This window comes from Ranitomeya imitator, chromosome 8 (assembly GCF_032444005.1).
Source record: "Ranitomeya imitator isolate aRanImi1 chromosome 8, aRanImi1.pri, whole genome shotgun sequence".
Lineage (NCBI taxonomy): Eukaryota > Metazoa > Chordata > Amphibia > Anura > Dendrobatidae > Ranitomeya > Ranitomeya imitator.
The window spans coordinates 140,049,342-140,061,898 of NC_091289.1; the positions used below are offsets into that span (position 1 = coordinate 140,049,342).

Consider the following 12,557-nt stretch of genomic DNA (forward strand, 5'->3'; position numbering starts at 1 on the left):
GAGTGTCTTCAGCGTTTTTGAATAATATGTTCGAATCCCCGCGGCTGCATGTGTTGCACCTGTTGAACAGCCGTGAGACATGCAGCCGCGTGGACTTGGACATATTATTTGAGCACGAAGAAGTCACTCTGTTAACGTCCCGGCACGTTTGCTCATCTCTAGTGGTCCTATCTCCAGTATTGCTGAACAATTTAACCCCTTTCCGACATCGGGCTTAATAGTACTCCCTCTCCAGCAGACCTCTATGGTTATCATTGCCAGATTGCTATGAGGTCTTCCTGGTTGTTGGCACTCACAGCAAGAGAGCATTTCCTGCTACATACAGGCGTTCTGATCATCGCCTGTATGTAGCAGAGGCGATCGACGTAGTGCAGCTTCTAGCCTCCCATGGAGACTATTGAAGCATGTTAAAAAAGAATGTTTTTACAAATATAAAAAAAAAATATATAAAAGTTCAAATCGCCCCCCTTCCACCACATTCAAAATAAGCAATAAAAAAAATCAAACCTACACATATTTGGTATCAATAAAAAAAAAAAAAAATTAACCTGATCGCTAGATGGTGTAGCGAGAAAAAAATTCAAATGTCAGAATTAAGTTTTTTTTTTTTTTTTTGGTCGCTGCTACATTGCAATTAAATGCAATAACAGGCGATCAAAAGACCATATCTACACCAAAATATCAATAAAAACGTCAGCTTGGCGCACAAGAAATAAGCCCTCTCCCAGCCCTAGATCACAAAAAATGGAAACGTTACAGGTCTCCGAAAATGGCACTTTTTTTTTTTTTTTTAACCTTTTGGATTTTTTTTTTTTCACCACCTAAATAAAAAAGAACCTAGACATGTTTGGTGTCTTTAAACTCGTAATGACCTGGAGAATCAGAATGGCAGGTCAGTTTCAGCATTTAATGAACATGGTAAAAAATAAAATAAAAAAATGTGGAATTGCACTTTTTTTTTTTTTTTTTTTTTGCAATTTCACCACACTTGGATTTTTTTTTTCCTGTTTTCCAGTACAGGATATGTGAAAACCAATGGTGTCGTTCAAAAGTACAACTTGTCCCGCAAAAAAAACCAACCCCTCACGTGGCCATCTTGACTGAAAAATAAAAAAAAGTTATGGCTCTGGGAAGAAGGGGAGCAAAAAAAAAAAAAATAAAATGAAAATGCATAAACGATAATACCTCTGGTCGTTAACCGCATCTCCCAATTTCCATTCATGAAAATTGGCATACCCGTTTACTGCTAGGTTCTCAATCTCCTCTGGCTTTCCGTTTTTCTGCGTCCTTAAAGAAAAACTGAACTCCAGCAAAAGAAAGAAAAGCCTCCTCTGATGTCCTCCATCTTCCGTCACTCTCGTTCTCGCTCTTCGTCACTGGCCATTTTTACTATAATGGGGTCTGTTTGGTTTGTTTTTGGGGAGAGCAAGGCTCGTTTTTACATCTAGCCACACAAATCTAGACTTAAATCCTATTATGACAGTGTAGATGTGGTCCTCGAGGCTTAATGTGTGACATCAGAATGAGTTAACGTTCACATGGGATGGAATTTTCACCGCAGGTTTCAGCTCACTACATTGAAGGGCGACAGCCACAGTAAAAATTTGCAACAGAAACGGACTAAATGTCACAATTTTTTTTTCTATAACGATCCTCTATATGTAGATTTGTTAGATATAATTTTTACTTCTGTACTTATTCATCTGAGGATTGTCCCTGTACAAATCTACACGGAAAATCTACAACATTTTCATATTTTAACAGTAAAAATTTGGAATTTGTTTTGCATATTGTTGGTCCTGCATGTTTGGCCCTAAACCTGATCACCTCTTCTTTGTCCGCTTTGCAGGAAACACGCTCTGAACTGCCACCGAATGAAACCTGCCCTCTTCAACGTGCTTTGTGAAATCAAAGAAAAGACAGGTAAGGGGCGACAGCTGCGCTCTACGGATAGCGGAGAATTCAGGGGTCAGATATTTGACCAAAGACGTTTGGATATAGGAGAGAACCTGGATTTCCATAGGGAACTGGAATAATATTAACCTTATTAAGTACTCGCGTGTTCCCAGCGTGCGATGTTAGATTTTACATTGTTGAATGAGGTCCTCTAAAATGTACCTCCTGCCTCGTCGAAAAGATCGGTCTGCTGCACCGTCCTTCACAACGCTTTACACCGCAGCTCTACTTGTCACTTTTGTCTTATGCATACAATGATTATATCCAATTGTCGTAAAAGAACATTGTCAGATAACAGCCACACCGATGCTGCATTCATGCCAGAAATTCCTCCGTGTGAACACTGTATAAGACCCTACATAGGATAAAGTCCAAGTTTATTGGGAAGGGTTTTCTGCTATTTCTGTTAAGAGCCACTACCCCATTTTTGGTTCTAAGGTCACAGATCCACAAAAAGCTTTCATAAGTCCATATCTATAGTCATGGCCAAAATTGATGGCACCCTTGAAATTGTTCCAGAAAGTGAAGTATTTCTCCCAGACAATTATTGCAATTACACATGTTTTCATACGCGTGTGTGTTGGAACAGCACAAAAAAAAGACAAATTAGACATAATTTTTTTTTTACAAAACCTCCAAAAATGGTCCTAACAAAATTGTTGGCACTTTTCCAAAATTGTGGATAAATGACTATGTTTCAAGCATGCGATGCTCATTCAAACTCGCCTGTAGCAAGTAACCGATTTGGGCAATTTGAAAATCACAACTGAAACCTGATAAAAAGGGAGAAATTGACTCCATCTTTGCAAAAGCATGGCGAACAGAGAGAAAAGAACTGTCTGAGGACTTGACAACCAAAATGGAGAAAGACCAACAATCTCAAGGTTACAAGTCCATCCCCAGAGATCCTGATGTTGGAATCTTTTATTTCTTTTAATTTATTTATTTTTTGGTGAAATTGTGTACAATTTCCTTTTTTATTCTGTTCTAATACACGCAAGTGAAATAAACATGTCTGTAATAAAATGTGTACTTACCAACATTTTCTGTGGGAAATGCTTCATTTTGGCCGGAGTCACACATGCGAGAAACACGTCTGTGTCTCGCATGTGAAAAGCAAGCTCTTGCGCCTGCACTTCGGAGCGGAGCGTGCGGCTCCATGTGTTGCTATTCGGCCGCACGCTCCGCTCTGGAGTGCCCGCGCCAGAGCTTGCTTTTCACATGCGAGACACGGACGTGTTTCTCGCATGTGTGACTCCGGCCTTTCTGGAACAATTTCAAGGATGCCAACCCTTTTCGGCCATGACTATGAATCCTTTAGGCCTCGTGTATATTGTTGAATTATGACCTATATATTTAATGGATTGGATCCCTTTGTTTTGGGATCGATTTAGGAAGCTCTTCCCATAGCGAGCTTTCCTGATCTTATATTGAGGCAGCTGACTCTCGGTAAGGGTTGGGGGATTCTGGAATTCCACTTTTCGACTCCTGTTCTGACTTGCCTTATTTAGTGCATTCCTGCTTATAGTTGTACTCTCCCTTTTTCTCTTGGATTATCTGATTATCCTTGTATTCTCTGTGCTTCAGTTGACATCTCTATTAATTACCGTTGTTACAGTATGTAGTTGTCTATACATATCTGGTACTAAATCCTAGCTCTGCCGCTGCCTGTATGCAGTTTCATAGAATACTTTTGTTATGCTTTGTACTAATACTTAAGCTGATTTTTTTTTTTTTTTCCCCTTCCATTAAACTATTTGCAGACCCCCCCAGCTCTAATAGTCTCCCATTATCTCCCCCACCATTCAGAACTGTGATATTGTACCTGGGTGCGAAATGAATGCCAACATTTAACATATTTGCAAAGGTTATTTGTGGTGGATTATCTCCGTGTGTAGGGTATGAGTTCTGATGATTTACTTGTATGTTCTTTCTCTGTTTAACCCCCAGCTGGTAGGTCACATTGGGTCCCAAGTGTCAAATCTTCCCCCCTCCTCTAGTTAATCCTTGTCACATCCTTTAAGTACACATTTCCTGGATTCTTGTTATGATAACCCAGTCGGTGTCAGCAGGTCATGGTAATCTAATGCCAATAAGTTGTCTACTCATTCTGGTCTGACCCATGATGACTTATGTCCAATGAATATTTGCATTAGTGATCTGAGCATTTATCGAAGTTTAACTTTTTTTTTTTTTTGTTACTGTACCCTCATTTATTTTTGCCTAAGTTACATGAGTAGCCAAGATGGGCTTTTTTTTTTTAGCTAAATAGAGAGTAAGGCCCTGTTCACTTCTGCCATACGTGAGAAATGTATTCTTAGGGCTCTTGTTAGAGGATGGCCAAAAGTGTCTTATTGGCCTTGTTTGACTGGTATTCATGATTGCAAAAAAAAATAATTGCATATACTTTTATTATTATTATTGGACTTACTGGAATGAAAATGTTGTTTTTTATTTTGTGTTTGTTTTTTTTGTCAATGTACTAATGAAGTCTATATTTGACTGTGTGGTTATTGTACGGCAGTGTTCCCCAATTCCAGTCCTCAAGAGCCACCAACAGGTCATGTTTTGAGGATTTCCTTAGTATTGCACAGGTCATTAAATGCTTGCCTGTCCAGATGATGATGATGATGATAATAATCTTTATTTTTATATAGCGCTAACATATTCTGCAGCGCTTTACAGTTTGCACACAATTTGCACACAGTTTGCACAATTATCACCTGTGCAATACTAAGGAAATCCTGAAAACATGACCTGTTGGTGGCTCTTGAGGACCGGACTTTGGGAACACTGCGTACGGCATCTGTAAAAATTTAGAACATTGAGGTTCCCAATAATTTTTGATGTGGCTCTCTAGCTAAAGGTCGGGGACCCCTACTATGGACTATAACTGATTCTGTGAAGTTGATCACCAACAGATCCCAGATCGGTCTACTGGTGAAGGATTCCCACGTGAGATGGCCATTGTACATGCTGCCTAATGCATACGTCAGGAGCTGCTACCGGAACTTGTTAAATGTGGGCCAAAAACAGTGTAAATCCAGCCTGACATGCGGATTAAAGAAAAGTGTGTATTCCCCTCTGAGAATTATCGGAAGATCCAGCAGGTCAATCAGTAGTGGTCGGGGAGCGGAGACGTCCACTGCTTGCCTCAGTGAAAATGCTTCAATAATATCAGTGGTCGCTCTGGCCTCTGCAATGAATGCTTCCTTCCGTCCCTTTTATTTCCACGCTGTCGAAATTAAGATGGCGTGTTTTTTATTTTGGAGACCTATTAGTTCTGCTATACAGTGGGTAAGCTCCGGATTGTACAGAAGTATGTGGAGATTTGGTACCAATAATAGTGTTATGCTTGGTCCTCTAGAAGCATTGCTTGTAAGAGCAAATCTATCCACACATACAAAGTCTGAATGTAAATAGCAAGGAACCTACAAGACGGAAGATGATTACGGAACCGGGCCTATGAATTATGAATGATCCGCGCTAGGCTTCTAGTTGGAGGCACATACAGATCTCTGCTATTTCTTTTAACAGCCTTTATTACTTTACCCGTCTCACCCCATTGTTTATCCATTCTTTTCTACTCCTCTATACTTATTTTTCTTTTCCTAGCGCCTGATGTCGGTTTTCCTCCCACATTAGACTTCTCCTATAATGCCTATCCCCCTGCTTCTCCCCATCCATCCTCTCCCCCAGTGATTGCTAATAGTACGGCCATCAGACCATTCACGTCAGGCATGAATTAGTGTGTGACAGGCAGCTTGCAGGAAATGTTACCTGTTCCTCTGCATTCCAGGCTCTTGATTTGCCTCCAGCGTGGTTAACCCTTTTTTGTCAGAACATTAAGCGCTAATGACTAGTGCGAGTGTAGTATGCTGAAATGCGTGCTTTAATATAAATGTAAATCTGAGCTACGCAACATGGTAATATGGTAAATTTGCTGAAGAGTACTAAATCACACATGCCTTACATTGAAGAAGAAAAAATGCATGACTGCATAATGTGTAATATCTGCTCCGCAGCATATGTGAGGGCCTTGTATCCACACTGATGCTGGTGTGTAGATGTGCCCGGCTTGTGATTTCCCATTGTGCATGGTGTATTATAGCATATACACATGCATGGTAGTCGGTGAGGTGGAGATGCAGTTGTATCACAGTGTAGAGTAGACCAATATGTATGTGGTTCCTTGTTGGTTTGTACTAATTAGGGTAATTGTACCTTTCATGGCCATGTTTAGATATTCTTGGACTCTTATTGCAGTTGTATAAGCAATTATCCATTCCATACACATAAGACCTCAAGTCGTTCAAACTAGGAGAGATCAGCGGGACTGGCTAATAGTCTATTGCGTAGTGGGCCTCCTGACCAGTAAAGAAACTAGAGTCCTTCCTGGTATAATGTCTCCCATCCAGAGCCCTTTCGAATAATGATGTCCCCCATCCTAGACCCCTTGCTATAATAATGGCCCCCATCTTGGAACCCTTTCCGTTTAATGCCCTGACTGGTATATAGTCCCCCATCTTGTCACTTACAGTAATAATGTTCCCCTTTCCATTCCAACACAACCCCTTCCCTGGCAGTAGCCGGCGCAGGAGGCAGCAGCTGACTTCAGTTGGGAGAGATACTTGTAGGCTGAACGATTTTTCGTCCTTCGGTTATCTAATGTGCATGAGGGTCTTTACACCATTATAGGGAATCTTCTTTGCAAGGTAGAATTATGCAGCCATTGAGATCTTATTTTTTTATTTTATATGGATTGGTTTCAACTGGTCCAGTGAACATCTCTAGTCACAAGTTTGAGAACAAAACACAGTATGTCGGTCATTAGTGAATAACATAGATATCTTGTTGCTTTAGAGATGATGGTCACAGTGCTGTTGATGCCTTACAGTTAGGCTGGACGCACACAAAGTGATCGTTCTCTTCAGACCTCGGTGTAGGAGGCTTTATGGCTGCACCTCCTCTGCGGATCTATGTGCTGCCACTCTCTGCAGTATGTCATTGGTAATTTTAGTAAAATAATGCAAACGCACAATAGGCTCTTATACAAGTTAAAAGGTTAAGGTGAGCGGTTCTACCTTCTAATTATGTGGTTGTGAGACACAACATTTATAGAGCCTGAGAAACCAGATGCATCATCTTCCATGAAACAGTAAATTTGAGAAGCAGGAATGGTGTTTCTGCTCCCTCCGGAATATGGCACAATTAGTCATTTGATAAAATTGTAGATTTATTGTCACCGACTCCTGCAGGACCACCATACATAGCAATAAGGTTTAATGTATGGATGTCCTGTAGGAGTTGGTGGACTCTGAAACGCGTTGATGACAAGTGTGGGTTTATCATACAACTAATTGTGTCGCATTCCAGAGGGAGCAGAAACTCTTCCGTTTCTGCTACTCAAGTCTATTGGTAATTTTAGGGCAGAATACCTTTTATAATAGAAAGAACCATGAAACGATTTCATGTTTTAGAAAAAAAATACCCTGTTTGTCCCTGTGTTAGGAGTGTGCTTAAAGGTACCGTCACACATAACGATATCGTTAACGATATCGTTGCTTTTTGTGAGGTAGCAACGATATCGTTAAGGAAATCGTTATGTGTGACAGCGACCAACGATCAGGCCCCTGCTGGGAGATCGTTGGTCGCTGGGGAAAGTCCAGCACTTTATTTTGTCGCTGGATCTCCCGCAGACATCGCTGAATCGGCGTGTGTGACGCCGATCCAGCGATGTCTTCACTGGTAACCAGGGTAAACATCAGGTTACTAAGCGCAGGGCCGCGCTTAGTAACCCGATGTTTACCCTGGTTACCAGCGTAAACGTAAAAAAAACAAACACTACATACTTTACATTCGGTGTCTGTCCCCCCGCGCTCTGCCAGCCGGAGAGCAGAGCGGTGACGTCACCGCTCTGCTTTCCGGCTGGCCGGCGCTGACAGTGCAGAGGAAAGCACAGCGCCGGAGGACAGACACCGGAATGTAAGTATGTAGTGTTTGTTTTTTTTACGTTTACGCTGGTAACCAGGGTAAACATTGGGTTACTAAGCGCGGCCCTGCGCTTAGTAACCCGATGTTTACCCTGGTTACCAGGGGACTTCGGGATCGTTGGTCGCTGGAGAGCTGTCTGTGTGACAGCTCTCCAGCGACCAAACAGCGACGCTGCAGCGATCGACATCGTTGTCGGTATCGCTGCAGCGTCGCTTAGTGTGACGGTACCCTAAGGAGACTATGCGGGAATGGAGTTTAATTGGCATTGCTCCATTTGGAAATAAAGATGCAAATTAGCCCATCCTAGAAGGAGAGAAGCTTTTTTTGGAAGTGCCTCCTCAAGGCCACACATCAGTATTTGTAAGCCAAAACCAGGAGTGGAACAATCAGAGGAAAAGTATAATAGAAACATATGCACCACTTCTGTATTTATCACCCACTCCTGGTTTTGGATTGTAAATCCGGATGTAAAAAAACCTCACCAAATAGTCGGCCTGAGAACCTGACCCAATATTTAATGTCTTACCATTTTAAGACTTCTTGTAACCAGACCGGAATAGTAGCCAAAGCCAGACTCCTCTACAGACGGCTGCTTTGGGGTCTTTGTATGAATTTGGAAGAAACCAGTAAGGCCCCATGTACCTTTTTATATGACCTAGTAACACTGATGTGTGTGAGGCATAATGCTGAATGCTTTGAGTCAGAAAATTAGATGTCACATAAAAAAAAAATTGATCTCATCATGGTTAGCACTCCAAATGATGCGTGCAAATGGCCTTCGCTACAAAGATGATGTGGAATAGCGGGGTCCAGTCCAACTGGCTCCTAACGCTTATTCCCCATGGACCAAGACCTGACTGTTCCTGACTCAACTACTTGTGTATGCGTGTATATATAAAAAATATATATAGACTTCGATCTACGTGACTGACCAGCACATGAACTTCAGCTTTAGAACACCACCTAAAAGCAGACTACATTACATAATATCGCATTAATAATATATTGCGTGAGTACATAAAAGACAAAAAATGAAATTGTATGCGCGTTTCACGGTTATCGTGCAATCTATGACTAATATTCTGCTTTACCTCTACTTTTCTGCCCTTTGACAAGTGGCTCAGCTTCGATGCAAGCCCTCCAACCATTTAATTTTACATATCGGGATTGGGAGAGATTTAAAAGCTGTTATTTCCAAGCTCCCAGACTCTTCCCCCTCTCCCGAAGTTCATCCAAAGTTCACTTGTGGTGGTTTAGGCTTTTCCCTGACTTTTTCACCTTCTGTCATCATAACTCAAGGGCAGACAGAACTTCATCCAAAGGAGGAGGAGAGAGCCATTGCTGAGAACATTCACCCTTCACTTAGTAAAACCCCTGACCAGGCAGCAAAGCTGGGACTGTGCCGCTTCTGTACGCTGTCCGATGGCCCAAAACGAATGACTAGTAATATCTCCACCGTTGAGCCACTTTCCGAAATTAAATTTGGTGATTATGACGAACATCCATAGTATCATTATGTTCACGTGTGTCAGGTGAACTTTGGTAAATGGAGCCAATTCGCCCACACTTCCACGTAGAATTCATGAATAAGTAGTATTGTACCATTTCTTGCCTATTTTTCTTTGTTGTGAATGTATGGAAAAAAATTTTTTTCAGTGCATGCACCTGGGTTATATCACAAACAATTAAGATGTATAACTGATATTTTAGAACAGAAATCCTCATCAAATGATGAATGTGTGAGCAGGGTCCTAGACTGCCAACCTAAAACTTGTCCTGTGTTGATCAAGTATTTGACGAATATGAAATTCCTTGCAGCCTCAAATGTGCAAATTCTACGGAGAATTAAGTTTTAATTGCTAGTTGAGTATTTTTCATATATTAAATTTAGAGAATTTAGGGGGTTGTCTGACAAACCAAGTACGGTACATGTTAATTAATAGATCTTGGAATAAAAATCAGTTCCACAAATGGAAGATAAAAAAATTGTTCCCGTGCTGAGATAATCTTATAACTGTGCCCCTGCTGTGTACTGTGTAATGTCTGTGTCTGACCGTACAGGAACATGGTCTGATCATACCACAGCTCCTTGTCGGGAAGAGTGACAAAAGTTGTGATGGAGACACAGTGGACCTTACTGTGAGAGCAGGATTTGTTGAAATCCATTGTATGATGGATCTGGCACAGAGTTGGGGCTTCGTTCACACTAATATGTACATTTTCATTAATTTTAGATTCCGTGCTGGAGAAAAACCCCCAAAACTCTCACAGGCTGAAATTCAATAACTGATAATAAAAGATCCACCATTCACAATGGGTGATAATCTCACCTCAACTCCTAGCCCCCATTACCACACACAGTGACCTTTGCCCAGATCAAGGCATGACTAGAAAACTAAAAATCTATACACATCAGTAGTCTTCTATTGCGGTTTATGTCCATATGGCAGCTAAATGGAACAACGTAGGAGTCTAATATTAGAACCAGTGAAAGGACAAAAAGCGCAAGATTTGAAAATGACTTGTTTAAGGTTATGTGTTTTGATTGCATTTTTAAAATATTTTTGGCAATATTTTATATGCATATCACTGTGTGCGTAAAAAACAAAACAAAAAAAAAACATAAACTTTTGCACATGCTCATTGCAAGATTTCTAAGTGGAGGGGAAGCGGAGTCAGCTGGGATGTCTCCTATTGTGATTGGTAGATCCTTTATCAGCGGTGTTACCTTTCATTGGAATCCTGTCTCTGATGATACTGAGCCTGCTGTAAGCACTCCATGAAAGTACATCTGAGTCTCAAATAACCCCAGTGGCCTCTGTGAAAAATGTAAGATTGCTAATTTTGTTTTTTAATAAATTGTGATATTAAAAAAATTACATTTAACACACATTTTAAACAATAGGTCATTTTCTGATTTATAGTTTCCCTTTAAAGGTTATTTTACGACACGTTCCCATTAAACCCTTCTATAATTCACCTCTTCCTGAGGCAGGGTTGCCAACTTGACTTTTTATTTTCTCTGAACAGTTTATAAAATAAAAAAATCAGTCGACAATATTTTTTTTTACGAACACATTGGAAAACCATAATAAACCATAAGTGATCCATGTCTAGAGACCATAATTCTGAGAAGACACAAGCTGCATTCACTGTAACCTGTGAAATGATGATTGAAGTCATAATAATCTATGCAAGCTCCTTCAGGTTAAAGAAGATAAAAAATATACCATGGACACCTTACATTTTTTTTTTTTATTATTATTATTTTGCGGACAGGGCCAAATGTGCCAGATTTTTACGAAATGTGTAGGGATTTCTGGATGGTTGGCAACTCAGTCCTGAGGTCTTGCACCAGGTGTTCCCATGTGTATCTTTTGCTTGGAGCTCTCCATTTAGAGTTTGGTCAATCCAATGCATAGTGTTAAGCAGGGGTGTGGAGACGAAGTTGTGAAGTCTGAGTCAGTGTCTTGGAAATTGAGGAGTCTGAGTCGAAGGTTTGGCTTACCGACTCCACAGCCCTGGTGTTAAGGTGGCCATATAGATGAGAGCTGTCGGCTGAACGTTCATTATCGCAGACTGTTATCTCTGTAGGCTCCTCAATACACTTGATCTCTTGACTTAGCGCGAGAGAAAGTCACTGCCGAACTCCTCGTATTCCTCTTATATCCTGTGAAATGATAGGATTGGTTGTTGAAATTCTGACTGCCTAAGTTTTGTTCCACACGTTGACTCTTTCGGCACTATTCTAGGTAATGGCCCCGTTGGTCCTGTTTTGCTTGGGGGTCCGGACAAAATCCCCAACTGGACCAATGAACATGGGAAAAACTGCTGTGTGAAAGCACCCCAAGTTACTTTCCGATTGGGCAATTTTTCATGATAAACTTGCACACTCTTTTCTGCCTTCAGATCTACATTGTTTATTATGATGCTTTTATCGATCAATTGAACGAATAATTGTGTTAGTATCCTTACACCAATTATAAGACCTTCCTTAATCCGTTACATTCTTGGCGGATCTTCGCTTGTCTGGCTCCTAAGATTTGCCCAGTCCTTCTCTCTACTTTTTGACATGAACCATGCAACTGAACTTTCCTGCATCCTAATAGTAGTCATGCAACGTGGCTTTGCGATATAGCTGCATTAAGTCAGCCTAACCCTTTGCTGAACTTCTCTGTCAAGATTTTATGACCAAATTTCAATTTATAGAGCAGACATTCCAAGGCAGCAACAGAAGGGATGCAGAACCCAAACCTCTCAAACTTTCCTTCAAACTCCCCCACATGGAGTCATCTCTTAACTCTTTCTGGCCCTCGCTTCCACATATTATTGAGCTCTTGTACAACCATGCCTATGCTTACTGGCAATGGGCTTATATCCCATACTGACTGCAGTAGAAAAGTGGGTCAGAGCAAAATGTGCAAAACAACGACAGAGGTTTAACGTGAACTGTAGTTTATACAATGGATGAGCAAACAGTTTGTTCATTGCTGGCGACGGTATCCCCTCTATTATATATGCAGTGGATGCCTTCAATGTTTGGAGAAGCCGTGTGAGCACATTCTGCAAATAGCGTTTGTTGGAATGAGCCGAGTTACCTGAATTTG

General features: G+C 41.0%; 1 protein-coding gene across 6 annotated transcripts in view; it reads left to right on the plus strand.

Moving 5' to 3' along the window:
• Positions 1-12,557, plus strand: part of PBX1 (PBX homeobox 1) — a 155,520-nt gene that overhangs the window by 29,884 nt on the left and 113,079 nt on the right. For all 6 annotated transcript variants that reach the window (XM_069737442.1, XM_069737440.1, XM_069737439.1 and 3 more), the window contains one exon: positions 1,850-1,923. In XM_069737442.1, the coding sequence (XP_069593543.1) occupies positions 1,850-1,923 (74 nt within the window). The remainder of the gene's footprint in view (positions 1-1,849; positions 1,924-12,557) is intronic.